The 27,038-nt window shown below is 56.1% G+C and overlaps 1 protein-coding gene across 4 annotated transcripts in view; it reads right to left on the bottom strand.

Annotated features, from left to right (window-relative positions):
- The window catches only part of KCNN3 (potassium calcium-activated channel subfamily N member 3), a 168,504-nt gene extending 157,792 nt beyond the window's left edge, over positions 1-10,712 (bottom strand). For all 4 annotated transcript variants that reach the window (XM_058309768.1, XM_004475034.4, XM_012518217.4 and 1 more), the window contains exon 1: positions 9,496-10,712. In XM_058309768.1, coding sequence (XP_058165751.1) covers positions 9,496-10,386 — 891 coding nt within the window. In that variant the 5' untranslated portion in view covers positions 10,387-10,712. The remainder of the gene's footprint in view (positions 1-9,495) is intronic.
- Between the last annotated feature and the right edge of the window lie 16,326 nt (positions 10,713-27,038).

Below are 27,038 nucleotides of genomic sequence, written 5' to 3' on the forward strand. Positions count from 1 at the left end.
CAGGTGCTGCCAGCCGGGGCCTAGAACAGGGCCTGTTGCATAGGGGGTGTTCAGGACATGTTCTGGGAACGGGGGGCGGGAGAAAGAAAGAGAAAGAGAGGAAGATCTAAAACCCAGCCTGCCTGGGTTCCAGCCGCACCTTTACCTCTCGAGGCCGAGAGGCCTTGAATGATCTCGTAACCTCCAGGCCCTGGGGCCCTATAAGGAGGTCAGACCCCGACCTGCCCTCCTCACGAGAGTGGGTGGCCTGTGCAGGGGCCCCGCCCCAGTCCCGTGGGCACACCTGGTCGGCTGTGGAGCTCAGCCATTCAGGGGTGGTTTCCTGCCACACAGGCCCAGATGTGGCCCAGTTGTCCCGAGAGGACCCTTCCCTGGGTGGTCCCACCAGTGCCATCCAGCCCTCCAAAGGCAGTAGCCAGACCCAGAGCAAATCACCCACCCTAAGCCCTCAGCTTGGGGGAAAGGAAGCGACAGCCACGTCAGTTTCCGACATGTGGGTGCTATTTGGGTTCAGCCGAGCAAGCCAACATCATACCAGCTGGAAGCCAGGAAAGAAAGAAAATGGCTAAGCCCCAATTTGTTAAAATCCAAAATCTTCCTAAAAGGGAGAAAAGGCTCTGCAAAAATCCCTGCGAGCGGAACCCTACAAGTTGGCAGGCAGGTGCCAACGCGGGCAAAGGTGCTGAGAGGAACTACCATTTATCCGCAGCCTGCGCCGTTTACCCAGCTGTTATCGGGTTTCATTCTCACGGGGCCCTGCTGGTGGATGTCAGTATTCCTATTTACAAGTGGAGAAACTGAGGCTCAGAGAGTTTGAGTCCCTGGACCTCAGGGAACCCAGCCCGAGGGAGCTGAGCCCCAATCAGCACCCAGTGCAGTCTCTGCCTGCCTCCCTCGGGGCCTCCTTCAGCTCAGAGCAGCCTCTAGCAAGCAAAGAGCAAGGAAAGAGGGCACAGACTAGACAAGGTACCCGCAGCTCCTGCCTACCTGCTGGGTGGCCCTGGGCGAGGCCCCCAACCTTCTGGGGCTTCTCTGTCTACAGTCAGAAGCTAAACACCAAGTGATTGCCCCTCGAGCTGCCGGCACAGGCCCCAGGGCCGGGGAGCTCCAGGGGTAGGCGCTAGCGGGACAGCCCTGCCAGGGAACGACGACCTTCCAGCCAGCTTTCCAGCCCCCTGATCCCCAGCACCACACCCATCCTTTAAGAAAAATGCCCAACGAGCTGACGCAAAACTAACAGATGCCAATTTGCATATTATTTCACACATCATTTGCATGTTGTTCATTTAGTGTCGCCAAGACTCTGCTCAGAACACAACTCCGGTACCTTGCGACCGGGCCTTGCAAGAAAGAAAGGGGAGAAAAAAAGCTCCCACTGAGAACAAGCCCTGCTTTCCCCCCGCACGTCCCACGCCCGCACAGCTGCTACTGTGCCCCTGGGCACCTGGCTGGGACAGTCACCAACTGCTGCAGCCCTGGTGTCCCAAGCAGGGCAAGAGGGGCCCAAAGAACGCGGACTTAACACCCCACAGCTACCTGCGCTCCCACAGGCCCTCGTGATCCTGACAAGGGTCCCTGTGTCTCAGGATGAAGGGAGAATTGCGCTCCCTCGAACACACATCGGCGCTTCTTCCTCTCCCCGGGGCCACCCCGGCCGGCCTCCTGCTTGGGCCTCTGCCCAGCCCTGCCCTCTCCGCCTCTTTTGGCTGCTCATCACGCGTCCTCCCGGCCTCCGGCCTGGCTCCGTGGGCATATTTTCATCCCCTCTCCACCTGTTCAGTCTGCACGACCACACCCGATTAGCTGTGCCAAGGCCAGATCGCCCACCCTGATGTGGAATAACGCCCCTCCCCCCCCCCCAGGTAGGAAGGCTCCAGAGCTGGGGCCAGGCCGCGGCGATAGCCCGGCCTTCCAGGAACACCCCACTTCCCTCTCCCTTGAGCAGACCCACCCACCAGGACCCGTCCAGAAACGGGACGCCCCAAGGTGAGGCCGCCTGATTGGATGAGAAAAGGGTGCAGGTTCCACCTGCTTTCAACTCTTCCAAAGCCTCATCCTCCTAGCAGGGACGCCATCTCCTCCATAGCCACCCGCGGGGTCCCCCGCCCCCCGTCTCCTCCCTCCAGCTGGCATCTTCTAAGGACTAATAAAAGCAAGAGCTGGCCGCGGCCGGGCCCTGTGCTGGGTGCTCTGCCACAGGTCGGGCTTATGCTTCCCTCTTTACATGGGAGGAAGCAGGCTCTGGGGTCAGGAAACCCCTCAAGTTCCCACCCCTGGCACAGGGTCAAGCTGAATTCGAACCCAGAATCCAAGCTCTGAACTCCCAGGCCAGCCTGCCTGTGCCCATTAAGATCGTCTCTGAGGGAATAAAAGATCATCAGGTCTTCAGGGTGTGAGTGAGCAAAACTCTGAGCCCCTGGCTGTCACAAGCACTAAACATGAAATTCTTTGCTGTGCCCTCACCCTGCTCAGAACCTCCCCGGGGGAGACCAGGCCCCTGGGCCCCGCAACCCTCCCAGGCTCCTGTCTCCTGTCTCCCATTGGACACACCCCACGGCTCCACACCCCCCCGCACGTCCTGCTCTGTTCCCTGCACGCTCTGCATCCTCTGCCTGACTCCCGACATTCTCAGACTCAGCAACAGGGCTCTGCCCAGGACCCTCCTTGGCTCCGTCAGGGACCACCCAGTCGCCACCCCCCATGGCGAGCCTCCCCCACGTCCCCAGCCTGAATGACCATCTCCTTCCTCAGTGCTCCGAGCACCGGGCATCGTACCAAGACCATAAACCGTGGTCCGGCAGGGAGCAGTGTTTTGTGGGCACACATTTGACACCCCCTCGAGAACAGGCGTTTGAGGACTGCGGGCTGCCCTTCTCGGTGACTGAGCATGACAGACATGTGTTCAACGGAATCAGATGACAAGGCCTGAGAACAGGAAGGGAGCTTGGCGTCAGAGCTAGAAAAACAGAAGCCCAGAGGGGTGGAGGGACCTGACCGAGGCCACACAGCAAGCGGGAAGCAAGAGGTGGAAGTACCGCCTCAGGACCCCTCCAAAGGCGCGTGGTCAGCGTTCACTGCCGCTGACGAGGCTCAGCAAAGCACAGGCAGGGAAGTAGGAAAGGGGGATTAAGGGTGAAGAAGAAAACTCCAGAACTGGTGGGGATGGAGACGCCCTCAGAGGTCTCGCTACAATCCCGACGGAGGTCTGTGATGGGGTTTGGAAGACAGAATCCAGCACTCTACTAGAGTCTTGTTCTCGAACCATCTCCCCTGAGACAGATACATGGTGGAAGTCACGCCACCCTCGGCAGCTCAGTTTCCTCATCTGGGAAACGCAGCTGACTGTAGTAACTCCAGGGCCATTGTGAGGCTCGAGAGGGACACAGCATGAAGGACTCGGTGAGATGTCATCGGCTACCCCCCTAAGGAGCAGTTGCAGGCAGTGCTGGAGAAGGAGCGAAGGGGAGAGGCGAGAGGGCTGGTGTGGGGCCCTCGTTCTCCCTCTCATCCCCACGGGTACCCTCCCACAGCTTTTCCAGCATCGCCCCAGAGGCAGTATTGCCAGACCCCCAGGTGGGGAGGCATCCCAAGGGCTGACTGTGGGCCTGTCCCCAGTCTCACCCTGGACCAAAGCTGCTCCCCTGAGGCCCACTCTCGCCCCGGCCGCCCCCGGGCACTGTCTCCTCTTGGTACTGGACCAGTATCCCCCACCCCCACTGAGCCCCCTTGCTGCCCATCTCTTGGCAAAGTTCTTCCCACCCCATCCTGGATTCCGAGCGCAGGACCATTGATTTGTCTCTTTTCAGAGCGATAAGCCATCTATCCAGCAGCAGCAGGCCAGGAAGGGCGTAAACTTAGCAGGTAAACAGGCCGGGTTCTTGTCCCAGCACCACCACTCCCCAGCTGTGTCCGCCTGGCCCAGGGACGGCTTCCACCAACGGCAGCCAGGGCCACCACCTACTTCCAGGCTCGCGTGAGCAAAGCAGGTCTGGTGCTGAGCAAGCGGTCGGTGCCATCCCCTCGCCTGTCACTCAGCAACATCTCAGAGCAGCGGCCGTGCTGGGCACAAGGAGGAAGCGGTAGTCCCTGCACCCGGCCCCCTCCTCCCCTCCTTTCTCCTGGACCCCAGCTGAGCTCCTGGAGGTGGAACAGCAAGGGGGAGTGCGGGGGCCCCTAAAAACCCATTAGCCTCCTCCGGACTTCCCTCTCCAGAAACACGGCACTAGAATTTTCCTCCCCACGGCTCCCCAGAACAACGTGATCTTAGAATTTCCCACCCTCATTATTTAAAGAGGAATAGGTGGCTTTCTTCTCTCTCTCTCCCCCTTTGGGGTTTTGAAAGAAAGAGAAGAAAAACAGCCCCGAATGAACACGCTGGCCTGCGTGCCACTAAGCTGAGTAAAGCGGTATTTCATTAATATACACCCGCCCCCTCACAACCCCTCTCACACTCTCTCGCTCACACACGCTCATTTTTCTCCCCCAAATGTGCTTTACAAACAACGGCAACGAAACCAAAACCCTCCCGTCGTGTTTTACATTTCCATCCGGGCTTCGCCTTCACGAGAGGTTACTCGCATGTCTTTTTGTTGGTTGGTTTTCCTTTACCTTGTATTTTTTAAAGTGGCTCTCCGAACCATGGCCTCACACAGCCCCTTTGGCGAAAGCTCACTAAGGGAAACACCAGGCTCCCCAACAGCTTTCTAATTAGCCTGGGCCGCAGATGAATGCGCCAGCAATTAGGCTGGCGCCCAAGCCCCAGAGGAGGCTGCCTGCGAGGAAGGAAGGGACGTCCGGATGTAGCACCAAGTCTTCCCCCCAGGACGGTTATAAATAGAGGGATGACACGAGAAGGGTAAGCATGGATAAAAAGTTAGCTGTCCCCTTCGCGGGTTGCAAACGTTTGACTCATTTGCAGACCGTCCACCAAGGTTAAAAATAAAATCGCCACCACCACACTGAGTGGGAAGGGCCTGGACTCCGTGCTCCCTGGGCGGCTCTTGTCCTCCTCTGGGCCGAGACGCTCAGCCTGACCTCTGATGATAAGACACATGCCGGGGGGCCTTTGGCAGGTGGCGTTCGGGCTCCAAACCCTTTAGACATTCCCCTGCCTTCTGCAACCCTGAACCGCACAAGGGCCCACGGCAAGGGGTCTGTCCAATTCCTACTGCCTCAGCGTGCCTGAAACCACAAGACTGGAGCCCCGTGGCATCTTCCCCTAAACACCAGGACATCCCGGGAAGCCACCTGCCTACCCCAAAGCAGCACCAGGGGCCGAGCAGGAGGGGCCAAGCAATTCACCAGCCAAGCCCGGGCTGCAACCCTGCCCGTCTGCGGGCAAGACCTCCGGGGCAGGGCAGGGGACAGGAGGAACCGGGAGCAGGAGGATACTGTGCCATCATTCAGCCCGGAGGCTGGGGCGGACTCCCTGGCCCCCACGAAGTCAGGACAGGGATGGGCAATGAGTTTGCCCCAAAGAGGCACCATTCTATTTGGAGAGGGAAGGGCCAGGGCAGGGGCTTCCCCAGACAGCCGAGAGCCTGCCCCAGCAGGGTGCCATCCCACAAGATGGTCTGAAGGAGGAAGAGAAACTGGAGGTGGAAGGAGGCACATGGGAGCGGACAGGCCGCACCCATCCATCCCGAGCTCGCCTGGACCCAGTGGAGAGGGCACGGCAGACCGCTTAGGGCCACAGCGTGGGTGGGCCCCAACCAGCCCTGGGAGAAAGGAAAGGACACCGGGAGGAACTCCGGGGCTCCCCAAAGCCTCACTGCCCTAATCCCGACGGGCAGGGATGCGGTAAACGGTGTTCCAAGACTTCTCAGCGGAACTCTAGGCCCGGCCCTGGCACGATGTCTAAACCCTAGCAAATCTGCCTATGAAAAAAACAGCAAACCTGGACTCTTCATGCCGTTGGGGGGCAGCCGTCCTGTCGGGAGCCCTGCTGGGGCCATCTCAGGCATCCCTGGGCCTGTGGCCTCGGGGCACCGGGCGTCATCCTGGACCGCTAGCCCCTTATCTGACCTGGCCCAGAACCAAGCACCGCCTCTTGGCTCAGGGCCTGTCACCTCCTAGCACTCCCCGAGCTTCCTTTCCCCCATCATTGTCCACAGCCTGAGGGTGGGAGCCCAGGAACACTCTGTCCCAACCTCTTACCTCTGCATTCTGGTTCCCTTTTGCACTAACTTTGCACTCATGCTCGGGGGACAAGCCAGTTTCCTTTTCCAGAAAGCCAGGCCTGCACGGTGAGCCCCCTCCCTCAAAACAAACCACCAGGCCGAAACAGGCCCACAGGAGGCCACGGCCCCGTGGGAAAGGGCAGAGGACTTACGGAAGCAGCAGCTCACACACAAGGTTAGTAAGTTTCCATCACTTAAAAAGAAAAACAAGAAAAGAGAAGAAAAGAAAAAGTGCATCTCTCTTCACAGGCCTTCGGTGGGAAATGCCACCTTAGGCGCAGAATTACCCAAGCGACTGGAAGATGGCTCACCCTGTCCATCCTCCTGCCCCTGGTCTAGTCAGCAAAGCCAACCAGACACACAAGGTCTTCCAGCAGAAGAGGCTGTCGCCACCCCTCCCCGGTGTCCACCGAGCGTGCCTGAGTTCTCCCGGTGGCGAGTCCTCACCGTGCTAACCCAAACCCTCTTGGCACAAACAGACCCAAGCTGGAAGACGTCTCCAGTCAGACCTCAGCCCCTTCTCAGAACTCCTCCCCTCCAGGACACATCTTCACACCCCAGTAGCAAGCTTCCGTGCCCAGCCTGAGAAGGCCCCAACTGATTCTACAGCCAGAGTTAGACACCAGCGTGAGAAGCCATCTCTTCCTCTCATCATGCTCATGATTAAAAACATGCAGAACACATCGCTCGAGCAGGCACTGTACGGAATGCACAGGCTTGTCTAATTTTTTTTTTTAGGACAGGACTTGAACCACAGACCTCATACATGGGAAGCAGGTGCTCAGCCACTGAGCTACACCCACTCCCCTGTCTAATTTAATTCTCACAGCAACCCTGTACAGGAGGAATTATCCTCCCCGTTTTTGAGCTGGGATAAAAGGCTCACAAAGACTACTTGACTTGTCCAAGATCATACAGCTGGGAATGGCAGAGCTGGGGTTCAGTCTTAGATCCCATTTACCTCCAGGACAGGAGGGAGAGGTCTGCCTTGTTCCCTGTGTGCACAGACACCCAGAAAATACTTGTTCCTTCAGTGACTCAAGACATGGACAGACGGAGGGATGGGGGAGTGAGTCCTGCTTATCCCGGCTCGCACCAAGCCCTGGGTGCACAGGCAGCGGCCATCCCAGCCCTGAGGCGAGCAGGACCTCCAGCTGTGCCGCCTCCATGCTGCCATCGGCCAGTCTGTCAGCAATTGAGAAATGGGTGACAACAAGCAACTGAGGTTGCCTCACCCTTTGCCCACCCAGATTCTGCCTTCCTCGGCTCTGGGAAACCCCCCTGCCCTGAGCATTCCGTGAGGGACGGCACCTGCTGCGGGCAGGGAAGAGGGCCCTGCCGTGCCTGGCGGCCACGCTCCCCTAACACCAAGACAAGCGTGCGGGGATCCCACGCTGGGAACCGTGTGCAGCCACTCTCTCCAGGAAGAGTCATCTCCTTCGGGGCCCTGACCTGGGGGTCACCACAAAAGGAGGTGCTGGCGCTGTCCCTTCCCCTCACCCTCCAGCACCTGGGCCTTCATCGGTTTCCCCCAGCGGGGGACCTCCGTCTCCAGGGGCGGCTGGAGGGAGCCAGGGCTGTGCCCAGAGCGGCCGCCAGCCCTGCCAAACTCGGCCTCGTCGTCGTCTCCCGAGGCGCCCAGCAGGAGAGGCGGTTCTGAGAAGGCAGCGAGCAGAGGGACCTGCAGACTCAGAGGCTCATTACAGAGAATGACTAAGTGAGCTGCGATTTCCAGGGGAAACCCCGCTCCCTTCTGCTCACTGAGGGGCTCCAATCCTTGAGCTACTCAGACGCAGGCGGCTGCCAGGCGCTGCCTTCGCCGGGGCAGCCCCCCGCGAGCAGCCAGGTCCCCGGGGGACCTTCTGCATGAAAGTCTTGGCTCTGGCTCTTACCGTCACCTGACAGGTCTGTCCCACCCGTTTCCAAGGCCCCGGGCAAGCCTGTGCATCCCCGGTCAGAGTGAGGGGAGGCTGGGCTGAGGGAAATCCGATCAGCACCTCCTGGGTTTTTGCGACTGGATTTCAACAAGGAATGCGATAGTCTCGCAGCAGCTGTGCCCTGCCTGCAACAAGCTCTATTTGAAACCTCCAACAGCTGAACCCTTCCCCGCTACCCGCCAGCCAGCCCGGCCACCCCCTGCCCAAAATGACTAAATAAATAGAGAAATCCAAGCAACAAGCAGAGACACACACACCAACACACTGGGGGTGGGAGAAGAGTGGGAGGGAAAATCCACTTGTCCACCGACTGCCCGCGGGGCTCCAAGCCTTCCAGCCGGCAGCAGGGGGCTCCCCAACAAGCACAGCATCACTGAAACCCACCTTCCTGCCCCCACTCTCCTCGCAGGCCGTGATTCCCAAGCCCCCCCTGGGCTGGGACCGGCCCCCCTGCTATAGCCAGTGCCTGCCGTCTCCATCTGTGCGTGCACTCGCACACTCACACTCATCTTTATTTATCCCAAGGAGAAGGAGTTGGGGTGGGAGGGGAGAGCTGGGGCTGAGCCGGGGGCGCGAGCTCGCGGGACCGCCGGGAAGCCCTGTCACCCCACCCGAACGAAGGAGAAGCGATCGCCCGGCAGATACCAAGGCAGCGCCCGTCTGCCTGCCCCGGGTAACACCTGTAGCCATTTTTGTCAGGGGATGTTTACGAGGCAGCAGCAGGTTTATTCTGAGTCCTCTCTCCTGAGGGACGGGCTGCTGATTTCCTCCACCTGTATTTTTACCCCATGCCCTGGGGAGGCTCAGGTGGCGGGTGCATTTCTAATTTGCACGGAGTCTCTGGGAAAAGAGGAGGGGAAGAGAAACTTGGGGAGACAGGGAGACGGTGGGGAGAGAAGGGACTGGGGAAATGGTACTGCACCCCCACCCTCCACCCCCCCACCCAGACGTTTATTTCTTTTTTATCCTAGGGAAAATGGAGTGGAGCAGGGAGGGGAGGGGAAGAGGGGAAGTCACAGGAGCTGGCAAACACATCAAGGCAGAGTGTAATTAACTGGTGCGTTAAGCTGCTGGGTTATGCTTTAGTACGAGTGAGCCGGGAGGAAAAATGATTTCTCAGAAGGGCTTCTTTAAGCCTCCCTAACACCGAGTCTGCAAATGAGACACCATGCTGGGGACTTCCCCCCCCCCCCACCCCCCAGAAAAAGCGAGGAATGAATTCTCCCGGGACCAAGAAGGCAAACCAGGGGAAGTTGGAGTGTTCCATGTAATTGTGCAAAACGCCTCTCCCCACCACCTCTCTCCCTCTCTCCATCTCGCTCCCTCGCTACCTACATATCGCTTTTGTTCAAGGTATAAAGAGAAGCCGCAGCCCCTACCTTTGAGTACAAACCCCAAGAGAGCTCGGTCTCTATCACCATAACAACAATTCCAAACATCCCAAAAATCAGAGCATAGTCACTCAGTCGCTTTCTCTTTTCAAACAGGGCCCTCCTGTGTCCCAGCTTATAGCCAATGTTTTGGTTTTTCCGCTTGTTGGCTTTGGGGAAGGTGGTGCCGCCGGCCGTGGCGCCCGCGTGCTGGTGGTTGTGGGTGGCGTTGGGGTGATGGAGCAGGGTCTGGTGGGCATGGTTGTCCTCTCGGGAGGAGATGACGATCTCGGGGGGGTTGCTGGGGCTGAAGAGCTGGAGGGGCTGGCCCTCGGGCTCGGCCTCGATGAGGTTCCTCCGGGAGGCGCTGAGGCGGCTGAGGGGTTTCATGACCCCTCCGCTGTACTTGCAGGAGCTCATGGCGATCTCCGTGAAGGGGTTGCTGTCCCGCCGGTGCACCAGGGGGCTGGCCTGCCGGTGCCGGCCGCCTCCGCCAGGCCCACTTGTGGCTGTGGAACTTGGAGAGTGGCCAAGCAAGTGGTCATTGAGATTGAGCTGGCTGCCTTGCCTGGAGGAAGGGTGGAGGATGGCGGTGGAGTTGGACGAAGCGGGGGCCCTGAACGCCGTGGGAGAGGAGTGCAGCAGGCCGGGGTGCACGGGCTGGCTCTGGAGTTGGGCGAGCTGAGACAAGGGATGCGGCGGCGGCGGCTGCTGAAGCTGCGGAGGCTGAGGCTGCGGCGGGGGTCCCGGGGGTTGCTGGGGGGCTGCTGGGGGCGCTGGCGCTGGCGGTGGCTGCTGTTGCTGCTGCTGTTGCTCATCCCCGGAAGATGGACAGGGGCACTTGGGGTCTTCATCCAGGTCCCCCACCCCCGAGTCATGGAAGTGCCCAGAAGTGTCCATCTTGGGGCCTGCCTGGATTCCCTGTAGCACAACCCCCCACCCCAAAGCCACCCTCGCTCCAAAGATGTCCTCAAAGAAAGCCAGGCATCCACGCTCCCCCGCCAGAGGGTCTTGGCTCCAGTCTTCTCTCTTTGGCTTGCTCCGGTTCTCTGGGGTTGCCTGGAGTCCAGACGCTGCCACTCAAGAATGCATTGTACTGGGCAGGGAGGGAGGGCAGGAGGGGAGCCTGGAGAAGAAAGAAGGGGGAAGAAAAGAACTCTGTCTCAGGAGGTGGTCCTCTAGGAGCGTGCCAGGCCGGGCTCAGCTTCACTCCTCGCTGGCTCAATAGCTTCGCTCTCCTCCGCCTGCCACTGTTATATTGTAAGCCAAGCCCACTGCTTAGCAGCTGGTCCCATTGGCTTGGCTCAGCCCTCCAGCCACCTCCTAACTCCGCCCCCCGCACAGGCTCCGCCCCCGGGGCGGGGCCTGCCGCCCCCGGTTCGGGCTCCCGGCGGCCGAGCGGCGACGGCTGGGAACTGTAGTTTTTGCTGCCCCGCCTCGGAGCTGCGGCAGCTGCCCCCTTCGGTGTGGCAGGTATGGCAGAAACAGGCCGGCCCACGGCGAGAAGGGACTTAAGGGACGTTCGCTCGCGCGGGGCGGCGGGAAGGGGAGGCGTAGGGCTTCCCAAGCAGGGGAGCTGTGCATCCTGTGTAGGTGGAGGAAGAGAGGGAGATGAACGCGTTTCAATGGCTGGGCCTAGGACAGGTTTTTCCGCACGTATTATCTCCTGACATCCTCCAAACGCCCAAAGAAGTGCGCATATGTTCCCATTTTACAAAGGAAAAACTGACGCGCAGAGATGTTAAGTAACAACTTCAAAGTCACGCCGGCAGGGAGGGACCCCCGTCATCCTGGTGCCAGGTGAATGAGCTTACCTACCTCTGACTGAGCACCTGCAGTGTATGTGCAGACGCCTCTCTGTTATTTCTAACCCTCTGTCAGCCCTGGGAAGATGATGACATCATTCTCCTTTCACAGATGAAAACTGTAAGAAAAAAAAATTTTTTTTTTTAACCCACAAGCACAGATAAGTAACTTTGCCAGATGTCACCCAACTTGTATTTAACAGTGCCAGGATTTTGAACTCAGGTCAGACTGACCCCATAGCTCCCATACGGACTCCCTGGGTGCTTTTCCACCACGGTGCCCGGCACACAGTTGTTGCTTAGTAAATGTTGCTCAAATGATGAGTGGGAAGGCACCAGAAAGAAGCCATCAAGAAAGAAGCAACCTCCCCAAAGCAGGCTGTGCAAAGTGGAACCTGACTCAGTCCTTCCCTGCCCGCCGGGAGGGTCTGGCAGGAAGATGGAGGAGACCCCATGATCACTCCCAACCTGATTTGCTCCTTGGGGCTCTAAGAGTTAGAGCTGGGAACAGTTGCTGGCTTCCCAGGCTCAGAACTATCATCAAATATTTACTAAGCTCCCACTGTGTGCAGAGGGAGTTACAAAGGAAAGAGACCAGAGCTGAATTCATTTCCATCTTTAACACCGGCAGCCTTAGGGATCAGTGAAAAAGGGACTGTTCCGGGATTCCCCAGGCACACCTGGGGTTTTAAGAAGAGGCATCTTCCTGCCTGGCGCTTGCTTCCCCATCACCCTTTGGTCTTGTTCTAGCTCCTTCACTGGATGGGAAGGGAGAAGGGTAGGGAGCCATGCGCTAACATATGTACATGTATGTGCACACACATGTGCACAAATATACACATGTATGCACCCACTGATGCATCTGCATGTGCACGCACTGGCCCACATGCATGCACATGCATGCACACATACACTGAGCATCGAAAGCAGCTTTCCAGAATGGTGATGGGCAGTTGGCCAGGTCCAGGAGGGGCACAGCTCCCACCAAGCGAGACCAGGGTGCCCTCTGAGGATCATTTCTCCGCCTCTCCACTTCCCCTGTCGTCCTGACACTTGAAAGCTAAGTATTACTTGTAAAACAAGCTGCAGCCCCAAAAACCTGAAATAATTATTCATTACATTACTGGTAATTGAACTTGAAACCTTGGAGAGATCGTTTTGGGGCAAATAAGAGGAAGTCAAAGTATTTGTCACAACAAATAATAACCAGTTTCTCCATCAGTAAAATGAGTGAGATAGAAGACATGATTTCTAAGGTTCCTCAGCTTTAAATTTTCATAATCCGTAGTCTGTGGAACTTGTTACCCCCCACCCAAAGGCAGAACTGACTGAAGATGGGCTTAAGAGAAAGCAATGCTTTGTGGCTTACGAGACCGTCTTCTCCATTACGCTGTGAGCTCCTTAAAAGCAGAGAAGATGTCTAATTTGTATCTGTATTCCCAGGCCTGAGCAGGGTACCTGACCATGGATATGCTCGTTAAAGTTTTGTTGGATGGATGGATGGATGGATGGATGGATGGATGGATGGATGGATGGATGGATGAATGTTTAGACACAGTAACAGGTAATAGAGGGGGTTGGGAAAAGCCAGTGGAGTTTGAGGAATATCCTTAACTTGCAGGGAGACACAGTATGATGACAATCAACCACAGAGTTCCCCAGACCCCAGATGGGTGGGTCAGAGACAGCTCTGGGCTCATCTGGGTTCAGTCTTATTGGGTCTTATCTAAGAGTCTTGTCACCTGATCAGTCCGTGCTCTAATAATAAAAATAACCCCTCGTGTTTACACAGCACTTTAGAGTTCACCGACTGTTCCTACGGAGATGCTTCATAACCCCTGGCAACCCTGGAAGGCGGGCCAGAGAGGTGCTCGTGCTCCATCCCTCCCACTCACCCCCAAAATTAGGAAAGATTTAGGGCATTTGCTCAAGGTCACCAGGGAGCTGAGGTTTGAACTTAGACACGTGCTCCTTCCCATCCCACTCTGCCTGAATGATCTTCCACCCCACCATCGCTCCGCGCCCAGTCCTACCAGAATTTGAGGAGCAGCTCAAGTGCCGCCCCTCCCCAAACCTTCCCAGAGCTCCCCTCCCCTGCTCCTTTCCCCCAATTTGACATCATCCCCCTCTTCAGAATTCCCTTAGCACTTTATCTGTCTCTCTCTGAGGACACTTTTCACTCCCTGCCTTGCATTAGAGTTGTCGGGGTACATGTGTCTTCTCCCCTGCTTTTAATTTACACCATAAGTTCCTTGATGACAGGAGCTTATGTGTAAATTATAAAACACACACACACACACTGCACTTTAACCCAGATCCCATATAATGCACTGAGTGAGAGAGTGAGTGAGCTTATGGGTGAGTGAGAGTCTGGGGCACCCGTGGCCCTGGTCAGCTTAATTGCCCCGCGCCTGTGCCACCTCCACAGGAGTGCTGATCCCTCACTAGTAGGTCTCCCACCCACGCTTCCTTCCGGAGTCCCTGAATGTCCAGGCCCTAGGGTGGGGCCGTGTCATCACCAAAGCCCACCCAACCCTCCCCAATCCATGATGGGAGCTGGGACCTCTCAGAAGGGCGAAGTAGAACTGCAGATACCTACTTGCCTCCCGGCCACACACCAGGTCTCCACCAGCTTCCTCCAGTCTCCTCAGGGTACCCTGCTTTGCCCGAGAGAAACCAACACTCCTGCATCATGTCCAGGCCTGGCTGTAAAGGGGTCCTGCAGCCCCGACCTCCCACACCCAGGCACATCTACCAGGGCCCGACTCTGTGCAGAGGTGTCTCCAACAAGCTGCTACCCCCACTCAGCAGATGGGAAAACTGAGTGACGTTTCAGAGCAGGTGACTGCCTTGCTCTTATTCTCAGGGGAGGCAAGAAGCCGAGCCAGAAGCCAAGCACGTCTGTCCGACTCCGCGCGCCACGATCTCCCCAGTCGGCCACGGCCACTGCTTCTTCCCCTTCCAGAGAGAGTGTCCCTCCGGCCCTCCGTTCCAACCCCATGCAAACCCCGTCTGACGAAAGGTGTGGAGGAGGGTTTAAAAACAGCTCCACGGAGGCCAGCCTGGAAGGAGACGGGCGGTTCTGCTCAGGAAAGCTCTGTGAGAGGCGGGCTCGTCCAGACACAGAGGAGACAGCCGGGGAGCGGGGTGCAGCCCAGGGCGGGGCGGGGGGCTGCCCTTTCCCTGCCCCTCACCAGAGCTGTTCACACCACCCTGAGCCACCTCTGTCTCTCCCGCGAAACTGGGCCCATTCACACCTCCCTCCACAGCTGGTGTGTCGAAGTCCAAGTACATTTTTTAATTCTTCTCCTGTCCGCTGGCTCTTATGGGAACTTACTGTTCTGGCCAGATGAGTCAGTCCGGACCGGAATGTTTATTTATTTGAGGGGTCAAGGTCAAGCAGAAGGTGCTGATAGGGTGTCTGGAAAGAAAACGTGGATACTTGTTGCTACCGGGAACCAACATTCTGTCACCGCAACACCCCGTCGGGCTCCCCGGGAGCCGGAGGGGGACACGCGCTTGGCGACCCCTTGAGGACGGGCACGTGCCAGGGCCGGTGACTGCAAGAGGGCCCCTGTAGGCCCCTGCTTGGCCAGGGCTCCTTCCGCACCTCGTCCCTGGCGTCTGGGCACCTCCAAAGGTCCGTCTGTGTGGGACTGAGTCGGCGGAGGCAGGCTGTCACCTGCCCTGTCCCGGTGCAACAGGTGTACAGTGCCCCATCCTGGCCTGTAGACGGTGCACCCCACCCCACCCCAACGGGGACTCAGCTTCACGAAGGTGGGATTTTTATCTATTCTGTTCACTGCTGTAGCTCCATGGCCTAAAACAGTGCCTGGCACAGAGCATGTCCTCATTTAAGATTTATTGAATAAATCCGTTTCCTGTCCCTGGTCTCGAAAGGCTTAGAGAAAAAAAAAATTACCTCTGAGTTTCCTAAACCCAGAGCAGGCAGCTGAGCTGCCCGAGGGAAGGCAGCGGCGGAGGGGGGCGGCACGGTCGGGTGGCCCCGCGGGGAACACCCTCCCCCGGTTACCGCAGTGAGCGGCCACCACAAGCCCGGGCCTGGCTGGCACCTTGGGCCGGAGCGCTCTGAGCCGGCGGGCGCTGGCGGCCCTTCGCGGCCTCCCGCGGGCCGGGGGCAGCTCGGGGGAGGGTGCCGGGGGCGCCACGCCCAGCTCCGCGCGGAGCTCGGGGTCCCCGCAGGCTGGGGCACGGCAACCTGTGGCGTGTTTGTGAGGAGTGTGGCGCCCTCTGCTGGCAGCACGTGCGCATAGCTTTGCCCTCCAGGCATCTGGGGAGAGGTGAAGGGAAATCCCAAACAGAACCCGAGACCTGGCCCTCTCCTTTCTGCCCCCTTCCGTGGAGGCCCAGAGACTGGACACCGAGATCTGGTGCCAGGATTGACCTTTGCCAGCATTTTGCAAAAGCAGCTCCTATTTGGCAGGCTTCCTTGTTTTTTTTCCACCGCTGGGGAAAAAGATACCCCTGTTACCTGGCCTGTGTGCGGGCAGCATCGAGCCTTTGAAGGGACCACGGAGAGGCCGCGGGGCCCGCCCTCATTAGCAAGACAAGAAGACCTCCCCGTGATGGGAGGTGACGGCCTAAGCTCACAGGTGAGCGGGGGCATCGCCGGGAGCCCCGGCAGTCTTGCTGGGTGTCCTCCCACAGTTGCCTTTGGACACCCGGCACGGCCACTGCCTCTCCAGCGCTTCCCAAAAGACGCTCCCAGCCACGTCTCCACTCCAAGGTGCCGCTGTCAAATAAAATAACGCAGCCCAGCCTCCCGCACCATCTTCCCTGAGCATCAGCCAGGAGCCAGGGCCCTCGATGCCCCACGCTTTGGTATGAATAATGCAAAAGGGCAGGCACCTCGCTTGCTTGCCTTCCTTTCTTCGCCTTCCTTCTCTCCCAGTAAAGGTGAAAGCTGGAGGGTTGCCATGGACACTGCGCGCGGGCTCTCCCTCCTCGGTAATAATCTGAAGCTGCCCTCCCTGCTGGAGTCTGAGCCTCTAATTGCAAAGCCTCAGAGGCAGCTGGGATGCCTCACGGGAGGTCCCGGCAGCCGGCGGAGCCTGAGGATTAGATGCGCCAAGGAGGGAAGGAAAGAGTGACAAGGCGGAAATCACCCGAAATTGGAAGCAACACGCTCGACCTCTGTAGGTAGATTGACAAAACCAATGTCGATTTCACCAAGATTAGAAAAGCAAAAGTCTGTTAACAGGCTCCCCATGAAATCAGACACTCTCACGTGGCCAGCGACTCTCAGGCGGGACACTTAGAGGAGAGAGCAGAGCCCCGCGGCCGCCTGCCCGAGCAGTGTCTGCAGGACAGCCCCTGGCCGCCCTTGTCTCGGGTATAAGACCATCATCCCTGCGTCCAGGAGCCTTTCTGAGCTGGACTCCTGCCCCCTGTGCTGCCCTGTGGCAGGAACACCCAGCTCCCCACCGCCCCACAGGCGCCCTCGTCCGGTCCCCACCAGGAAAGGAGGTCATTATCACCACTCCCAGGTTCCCCTGTTAGGGACCCCCACCTCTAATCCTGTCCCTCCTGCGAGACCCCAGCTTATCGCCTCCCTGGACTTGCCTCCAAGGGAGCAGGATGTCATCACTGCTTTTCTTGTCTCTACCACTGGGCTCTTCACCATGAAATCAGAACACTGGGAAGCGGACTTGGCCCAGTGGTTAAGGCGTCTGTCTACCACATGGGAGGTCTGCGGTTCAAACCCCGGGCCTCCTTGACCCGTGTGGAGCTGGCCCATGTGCAGTCCAGATGTGCACAAGGAGTGCCCTGCCACGCAGGGGTGTCCCCCGCGTAGGGGAGCCCCACGCGCAAGGAGTGCGCCCCGCAAGGAGAGCTGCCCAGCGCGAAAGAAAGTGCAGCCTGCCCAGGAATGGCGCCGCCCACACTTCTTCCTGTGCCGCTGACGACAACAAGCGGACAAAGAAACAAGACGCAGCAAATAGACACAGAGAACAGACAACTGGGGAGGGGGGGGGATTAAATAAATAAATCTTTAAAAAAAAAAAAAAGAAATCAGAACACTGTCACCGCTCTCAGTGTCCATGGCTGCCCACATCACACCAGGTCACCAAAAACCCTGAGACTCCACACAGCCCCAGACTCCGGTCCACCTGGGTGGGGAAATCCAATCCGGAGCATGTTCCTTCTCTGTTTTCTGTTGGCGTCCCCCTGCCGAGCCCCCGTGGTGGCGGTGACCCTCTAAGGACAGGGTGTGCAGGAAAGCACTCAGGCCCAACGAGTCACGGAGCACGTGCATGGTGGGGGGTGGGGCTTCCTGGGGGCTGTGCTTGTCTCACCCGGAGCCTGGTGCCCGGTGAGGTCAGAGCACGGCCGTGAGGGGGCCAAGGTCAGCTTTGCTCTGCCCCGACCACCGCCAGAGACCTGTCATTCTCCTACCCCGGTTAAGCCCCGGGGTACCTGGGGACGAGTGAATGGACCAGGGGAGGCCACCTCCATCTCCACGCCAAAGGACCCTTGATGCGGCGATGTCTGGAGAGCCCTCTCGTTTTTCAATATCTGCCATGAAGTTTAGGAAAACAGAACAGAAAATGGTTCCTCCTCCAGCCCCCATAACGGGAATTCAATGGAAGCCTTGAAAAGAGGGCTCCAAAGTCACTCCAAGAAGTGGGTGCAGGGAGTCAGGGGGAGCCGTGAGTCCTTCCAGCCACCCACTGACTTCACAGCAATTGGGAGCCAACTCCTGCCTCGGGAGAATCACAGATCACTACCCATCCTGGACATCGGGGCCACTCAACTTACGGAGATGTTGGGGACAGGATGCCAAGCATCTGCTGAGCGAGACAGAAGGACAGCCAGCTGCTGCTGGGCTGACATTTGTTGTAGGGAAGAAATCCCCTTTGGTTAGAGCCTCGGCCCAGCCTGGGACACCCCCGTCCCACTCCAGAGCCTCTGGGAAGTTTTCCTAATAAAACGTTGAGGCCTGCCGACAGGAGAGAGCTCGATCTAGGGAAGTGCCTGTAAGCAGCAGCCGGGAGGGCTGGGCCCTGCACGGGCCTCCCAGGCCGGAGGCTTCTCTTCCAGCCCATGGGCTTAGGAGAGGCTCTGGAGACTCGAGAGCGGGGAGAACCTTTTTATTCAGGACTCCCAGTGAAGGCCCAATGAGCAGGCCCAGGCTTCCTGCCAGTGGACAACGGGGAGAAGGGAAGTTTGGGGCCTGGGGTGGGGTTCACTCAGGACAATTGTTCATATTATTCATAGCCAACAATAGTCCAACTACCACTTTTCAGCACCAGGCATCCTGCAACTGCGTCTCATGAGCCCCCGCGGCACCCTGTGACGCGGTTCTGGTCATCCGCATTTTATAGACGGGAGCCTGGGGCCCAGACAGGTCTGGGAACTTGTCCAGACTGAAGAACTGGGGTTGGACTCCCAAAGCCCGACAACGTCTTCTTGGCTATTTTCCCATCTGGTGTTTGAAAGTCACGCCTCAGAATGGGAATGGATGAGGCTGTACATCTCAGAAAGAATGTGTGTCAGGGAGTTTTTCCTACAATTTAGGAAACCTTGCCTCCTCTGATTGTTTCCGAAATTGTGTTCCCAGGGCTGATTTTATGACCAATTGCTGTTCCTGCCGCCCCTCGGCCCGCCCTGGGCGCTCCTGGAAGTCCCGGCGAGGGCTAATCTTCTTTTCTTAGCACGGTATCTTTCTCTCCCTGCATGGCCAGTGGTTAAGCCTGCTGGTGGCCACAGGAACTGGCGAAAGTGAGCCCCCAACGGGTAAGAAAGGCCAGGGGCTTCCTCCTTACTTCTGGCCACTTCCATTTAGAGACGCTTCTAAGCCAACCCCGAGGCCCGGAGGAGGGAAAGAAAAAAAGGGGAGAGCTTGCCCTGGCAGCCCCGATACCTTATCGAAGCCACTTTGGGCAGTGGGGGCCTTGGCTCTGATCGTGGGGCACATCTGCATCTCCCAGCAAAGGCCCAAAAAGCCTTCCACACCCCGTTGCCCAAGGGAGAAGCTTTACGCTGTGCAGCCCTCAGACCCACAGGCCTCGCTGAGCAAACTTGTTTGGTAGAGAGGAAGGACAAGCTAGCCGGAGATCCTGAGAGACTTGAGCCTGGGGCTGCAGGAAACGCATCTGTGTGGGGTTGGTACCAAGACAAGGAATTTTCCAGAATAGATTGCCAGAGACAAGTATCCCCTACTTCGGGCTAGACAAGCACTAACTGGAAAGATTCAGTCTCCCTGTGAAGTAATAGATGTGACACGCCCAGTGCAGTACTGAGCACACAGTAGGTACTCAATAAATGTTCACTCCCTTCTCGACTCTCTCTTCATCCTCCTGGGTGAAAATGTTCCACTGATGAAAAGGGGGATTTGGTCAGGAAAAAGGGTCTCTGTGGTACCCGGATCAAGGCCCCCGAAGCACTGAAGCCAATGAGTACGACTGAATTTAATTCATGCCATTGCCAGGGGAGGGAAGCGGATAGGCACGTTTGTTTCCTGGAATGTGTGGCAAAAGGGAAGGAGCTGGAGCACGCCAAGTTAGTTGTGTCCTGGCTGGACTAGGCAGGGCCCATGTGGGCAGGGGAGCCACACCTCGGAATCCCTGAACCTCCTAAAAAGCCTGGAGAAACCAACATCCAACTAGCCCAGGGGGCAGACAGAGGCCAACCCCAAGGCCAAGCTCATGGTGCAGCTCCCAGGCTATTCTCGGTGTGAGCGTTCAGCCCCCTTGCTTCTCCTCCTTCGCCGTGGCCTTGGCCGTTTTGAAGTGGGCGAGCAGCTTGGCCAAGGGATGCACCAGAAGAGAGAAGAACAGAAATGTGCATCCATGTGGCAGTGTGTCAGCTGCACCAGAAAAGTGACGGTGGGGGAGGTGGTGGAAATCAGTGACTCAAAGCAGGTTCGGGGGATTATCTGCTGTTTTCAATTATCCATGTCCCTCATCACCATGGAGAATTGAGAATTGGGTGTATTTGCCTCCTCCTCAATGCTGTTGCTGGCATTGGAGACATGAATCGTACTTGGAGCAACTGTGGGTAAAGGACTCAGAATGGTCTCTGTGTTCAATTTTTGCCAGCACTGAAATGTCATTAACTAGCTCTCTGAGCTGGCACCTCTTGGTCCCTTTAAAAATAGCTGGAAGAGAAACATATCTAAGAAGAGAACTGACAATTATTGACCATCTGTGTGGTACTCAATACTCATTTTGAGCCAAGGAAACTTCAGAGAGGTTGTGACTCGCCCGTGCCTTGTCACAGGTGTGACAACAAAGCCAGTGCTCCAACATGGAGCCATCTGACTCCAAAGCTCATTTCCCACTTCACTCCTCTCTTGGTGAACTCAAACCACACTTAGAAAATACGGCAGGACCATCTCAGACCTCCTCGCCTCTGTCTGTTAAGATGTTTTCAGCTGCCAGTAAAGAAACCCCAACTCAAGAAGAGTTTAAAAACAAGGGCATTTATTATCCTTCCCACTAAGAACTCCAGAAGCAGGACAGTTCCAGGCATGATTAACTTGATGGCACCATGTCGTCATGAGCATAGGCTCTTTCTGACTTTCTGCTCTGCCATCCTCAGCACGTTGGCCACTCCCTCATGATCACAAGATGGCTGTAGCACCTCCAGGCATCCCATCATCACCCTTCAAAGAAACAACAAAGGGAAGCCTCCCTGTCTTGAATCTCTTTTTAATAATGAGAAAACCTGTCCCAAAAGCTCCCAGACCTTCCTTCACATCTCATTGGCCAAAAATGGGCTAGATGCTCAGCCCTAAACCAATCACTGGCAGAGAGGAGAGGAATCACTATTTGGCTAGATTGGGGCTGACGGCCTCCAAATCTCATGTTGACCAGAGAAGTGTGGACAGATTGGATGTTCAAGGAGAAGGTTTGGGAGAGGGCTGTTACTGGCCTCTGGGTAGGAAGAGCTGAATCTGCCACCCCAGCCAGAGGTCCAGATGCACCTCGAGATAAGGGTGCTCACCGCAGGGGCAGCTAACCAGTGTGCACCCTGAGGCCATGTGCCAGCTCCGCGTCCTTGCCACTCAGATAAGAAGGGGTGAGGCACTGGTTCGCACCAAAATGGGAAACAGCTGACCTGATTGTGAGCTTATCTAGAGGGCACATATGACTGACTATATTAAAGAGATTTGGGAAATAAGTTTTATTAAAGATTTGTTCTATCCTATAGCAGGGAAGCAAAGCCTTTCGTGAAATGTAACGGACAGCGCAAGTGATGCCATCAGCTCCACGGTGCCGAGATCTTTAATTTCCTGTAGAAAAACTTGATGATTATCTGTCTGGAAATGTTTCGGCTCAAGTAGGGGTATGTGAGAGCCAGCATGAAAGAGCCCTTTGTATTTTAATGCTACAAATCTCAACTCCTTAAAAAGAGTTGCTGGTCGAGGGAGGCAAGTTGAGAGCATCCGCTAACTCTGCCCTCTCCAAACACCGGTAAAGGCAAGTTGGGGCACCTTTAAACAAAGGAACCCAAGTCCCAAGAGTCTACTTAGAGGAAGGTGGTCCTGAGGCAGGCAAAGAGAAACAGAGTAGAAAGATGAGCGAGAGACAAGAGCAAGGTGAGCAAAGCAGCAGAGACGACAAGCCCTCAGAGATGGAAGGAGACAGAGAAAGACCAAGGGGCTAGAGAGGGAAGGAAAGGAAAGGCAGAGAAGAGAAGAAAGGAGATGAGGAGATATGGCAAAGAGGCAGGGAGAGAGAAAGGAAAAGCAGGATAGAGAGAAAGGAGAAAGGAGGGGAGAAAGAAGAGCTCCACAGGCAAGAGATCCCCAGCAATCAGTTTTTCAAGATTTCCTGTTGACACCAATACCTACCAGTGGGCATTTCCAGCCATGTCACCTCTGGAGGCCATTCTTGCCTCCTGCATGAGGACAGAAACCCAAGGGTCACATGGCTGTTCCAGTCCAGCAGGGTCCAGATGTTTCCATTCCTGGACCTAGTGATTCTGATGGATTGAGGGGTCATTTTTCAAATAGGCCTTGAACACACATGACTCTTAGCTAAAAATGGGAGGAGAAACAGCCAGGACTCAAAGGAGTTATTTTGATTTTGTGTGTTCAGACCTTTGAACTCACTTCTTCCCTTGATTTCTGTGCCTGGGATGAGGACAAGCGTCTATAAGCAATTCACTTGTTCCATCTTCCCTCTTAGCACATGTAGGCATCTCCAAAAATAATTCCCAAAGTGTCATGAAATCCATTTCCCTCTGTCTTCTGCCTAGAGAACTCTTATTCATCCCTCAAGACCCAGGTCAAATGACCCTCCTTATGAGACCTTCCCTACTGCCCACAGCCCCAAACAGGGTTAGCTGCTCTCTCTGAGGCACTTCTTACATCACATTGTAATTATGTGCTTATGTTCCCCAGCCTGGATAATGCCTGGAATATATTAGGGGCTCAATAAATATTTGTTGAATGACTGAGTAAATAAATAGATCTGCCTCCCTGACTAGATTGTAAGCTTCTCAATTTATGTACAATTATGTTGATTCACAGAACTTTGCAGCAAAAGGATGCTTGGCACTCACCTAGTCCAACTTTCAAACATCAGTGTCTGCTTTATTACAAATATGAACCTACTAATCACCAAGTTCTGCTTACATCCCTGGAGAAGCTTGTCTTATCTATGCCGAGGTAGAAACATGGGAGACTTGTCAATCTTTCATTTAGTTTTCTGAAATTTCATGGTAAATATTTGCTCAATATAAGAAGTTTGGAGGGAAGCGGACTTGGCCCAGTGGTTAGGGCATCCGCCTACCACACGGGAGGTACGCAGTTCAAACCCCGGGCCTCCTTGACCCGTGTGGAGCTGGCCCATGCGCAGTGCTGATGCACGCAAGGAGTGCCCTGCCACGCAGGAGTGTCCCCCGCGTAGGGGAGCCCCACGCGCAAGGAGTGCACCCATAAGGAGAGTCGCCCAGTGCGAAAGAAAGTGCAGCCTGCCCAGGAATGGTGCTGCCCACACAGAGAGCAGACACAGCAAGATGACTCAACAAAAAGAGACACAGATTCCCATGCTGCTGACAACAACAGAAGCGGACAAAGAAGATGATGTAGCAAATAGACACAGAGAACAGACAACTGGGGCGGCAGTGGGGGGGGGGGGGGGAGAGAAAGGGGAGAGAAATAAATAAATAAATCTTTTTAAAAAAAAGTTTGGAAAGAATAGAAACTATAAAGAATCAGAAAAAAATTTTCTATAACCCTTTACCTAAAGTAGGTATCATTACTATCTTTTGCTACGCATCATGTTTTCCTTACCGAGCTGAGAATATAGTGTGCATACGTGGGTTTCCAAGCAGCTGTGATTAGTGTGCACCTGATATTTTATGTTCTACTTCTTTCATTAAATACATTCTCATAGAAACATTAAATCCCATCTCATTTACACATCAATATAATCCCACATCCTTGACATTTTTTTACATTTTCCTACTCACCCATCACATATCTACAGTTTGTTTGGCCACCCATTATTCTTGGGCGCGTGGACGATTGTCACTTTCGGGCCATTATAAACTTCACTGCCCTGAACCCCTAGCAAGCAGGTATGTGAGTGGAGAAAAAGCTCCCAGTCACAGCGTCATCCACGGAAGGGGGCGTCTCAGCCTGGTTAGATGGAGATGAAGGTAATGTGCTCTGGCACCTGCTAGTGGACTCAAAGGTGGCTCTGGTGAGGGTGGCACCCCTTGGGTGTAGCTGCACGTGAAGTACGTGGGCTCAAGGGGCAGGTCCCAGCCTGACTCGGCGTCATGACATCCCCAGAGCCCAGCACGGGGCCTGGCACACGGCGCGGGAATGAACGAGGGCTGCGTGGCTGGACGGCTGGGCGAGCTGAGTTCAGACACCCGGGCAGTGTGCTTGGAGCTTCAGCTTTCTGAGTGTTACGTTCTCCGGTTGCAACATGGAGCCCCCACCGCCTGGGGACGTCTGGGGGTGTTATGTGTTGCTGGTTGGAAAGTGTTCCAAGTCCTTGGGCTAAAAGCACTGCCCGGCAGCCTGGCCATCCCCCCAGCTGGGCAGTAAATATTAGCGAATGGTGATGAGGCGCCAAGTGCAGCAGGCGCCCCAACTCCCAGGCTCCCCCTTCCTCTCTCACACCCACACAAGCCCCCACTCACTCCCCGTCTGTGCCCCTCTCTGCTCTCATCTGGGGTAAGCGTCCGAGCCATCGGTTTGGGCAGATCATTCAGCGGGTCAGAAACAACAGAACAGCCTTTCCCTCGGTCGTCACGGAGCAGTGCTGGGTGCTGGCGACTCCCCTGACAATGCGGATCAGCAGGCCCGAGCGTGGCTGTGCAGTCACTCATTCCACAATCTTCTCTTGGGCCCCTGAGATGAGCAAGACGCACCTCGCCCTTGAGATCTCACGTATGTCCCGCGTAGACTCTTTTTTTTTTTTTAAAGATTGATTTTTTATTTATTTCTCTCCCCTCCCTCCTGCCCCAGCTGTCTGCTCTCTGTGTCCATTCGCCGTGTGTTCTTCTGTGTCTGCTTGTATTCTTGTCAGTGGCACTGGAAATCTGTGTCTCTTTTTTGTGTGTCATCTTGCCACGTCAGCTATCCATGTGTGCGGCGCCACACTTTTTTTGCGCTGGGCAGCTCTCCTTATGGGGCGCACTCCTTGTGCGTGGGGCTCCCCTACGCGGGGGACACCCCTGCGTGGCAGGGCACTCCTTGCGTGCATCAGCACTGTGCATGGGCCAGCTCCACACGGGTCAAGGAGGCCCGGGGTTTGAACTGCAGACCTCCCATGTGGTAGACGGACGCCCTAACCACTGGGCCAAGTCCACTTCCCCCGTGTAGACTCTTGATCTGCTCTTCCCCCCCTCCCAAACTATCCCTCCTCCAGTGTCCCTGCCTCAGGCAGAACCCCATCATCCCCCGGAAGCCGGGAGAGGTCTTATAATTAAGAAAAGGGACAGAGAGAGCATGAAAGGATTTAATCAGGGCAGTGACCTTCTTCAAAGGCGGACCCTGGCTACAGTGTGGGCAAAGGCGAGGACAGACAGAGGCTGCAGAGCAGGAGATGAGCCGGAGTTGGTGTCAGTAATCCAGGAAGAGGAGAAGGGCCTGAGGCAAGGCAGTGCGGGTGGAGGGGAGGGGAAGAGGGAGATTAGGTAGACATTTGGAAATGGGCCTGACCAGGCTTGGTGATAAAATGAGTGGGCAGTTAAAAGAGAGAAAGGATGGTCTCCAGATTCCTGTCTCAAGCAACTCGATGTACTTCCCCCGAGAGACGAGAGACGGTATGGGGCCAGGGCAAGATGAGGATACACCCTTTACGAGGTAGATTGAGATTCAGGAGTCTGTGGGACCAAGCAACGGCACCCATCAAACAGGGCCAGAGCTCAGGAAAGAGGCCGGCAAGGCTGCGGTTCAGTTCAAAAAAACACTAAATGAGCACTTAGAATGAAAGGTTGGTGCTCGGAAATATCAAAATCACAGAGGACCAAGAGGGAGAGCTACCCAGGTTACCATGGGAACCCAGAAAGAGGTATTGGATCACCTGCAAGTTCTGGAAAGCCTCCTAGAGGAGGCGGGGCCTGAGCTGCCCTTTAAGGAATAAAGAAGTGGTGTGGCCGGCGAGTGTGGGAGACCACAGAGATTTGATGTTAAAGGAGTGAGAAAGTGCAAGAGGGAAGTAGTGGGAGAAGAGGCTGGAGAGGTCGGTAAATGCCAGATCACGGAGGCCGCCGTGCTAAGAACTCAGAACTTAGTCCGAAGTTACTGTGTCGCCGTTGGAGGGTTTAATCCAAGCGTTGGCGTCGTCTGACCCGGAGGGAGCAGAAGGAGAGAAACAGACACCGCTACCTCCCCAGGAGGCACTGCTCCCCCCACCCCCTGAGTCCTTGTAACAGAACCCAGCTTCGTTCAGGGAGTTCATATTCCATGAGGCCGTATGTCTCAAGGAGGGAGGGCGCCGTCTCTAACTCCAGAGCTTGAATCGTAGTTGGTCTAAGGCTGCTATGGTGACCCTGTTCTCCTTATCAGTGAACGGTTCAGGCTTGGGCAAGTGGTAGCCAGTGAGACGAAAGGACGCTATGAGAGGCTTCTGGGAAAGTTTTATTTGATGCTTGGCCTTGCTGGATCTGTATGAGATGTCTGAACCTATGGCAGCCGTCTTGGGACCATGAGGGAAGTAAGCCCGCGGAGAACTCCATGAAAGTGGCAAAGCAGAAAGCTGAGAGGAAGCCCTGTGTCTGACGACATCACTAAGTTGTTGAAGCAACTAGCTCTGACACTGCCCTCTTTCCATCTTCTTATTATGTGGCCTAAAAACCCCGTATGCTGAAGCCAACCTGGGGCAGTCCCCTGAAGCCAAAAGCACCATCGCCAACACAGAGGACAAGAGAGGACGCTGTGGTGCTGGCCGGGAGAGCCGCAGGCAGGAACGTGGCAGCACGGGGCTCGTGGCTGAAGGCATCTGTGGGGATGAGGTGTCCATCAGGGAAGGTAGCAAGTGCAGAGTGAGACGCCGAGGAAGGAAGGACAGTGTTCTGGAACAGCAGTTAAGGGGCTGGCTAAGGAGAAGGAACCCTCGTCGGAGGCCTCGGAGTGGCTGCAGACAAGGAAGGACGAGGAGAGAGCAGAGCATCAAGATGCAGAGAAATAAAAGGAGTGCCCAAGAGCAGAGCGGTCCAGAGATGACTGTGGAATTCGCCCTGGCCTCAAGGAGGTCACAGGTGACACTAGTGAGAACTAAGTCAGGGGAGCTGGTGGGCGGGGAGTGACAGAACCTT

This window comes from Dasypus novemcinctus, chromosome 13 (assembly GCF_030445035.2).
Source record: "Dasypus novemcinctus isolate mDasNov1 chromosome 13, mDasNov1.1.hap2, whole genome shotgun sequence".
Taxonomy (NCBI): domain Eukaryota; kingdom Metazoa; phylum Chordata; class Mammalia; order Cingulata; family Dasypodidae; genus Dasypus; species Dasypus novemcinctus.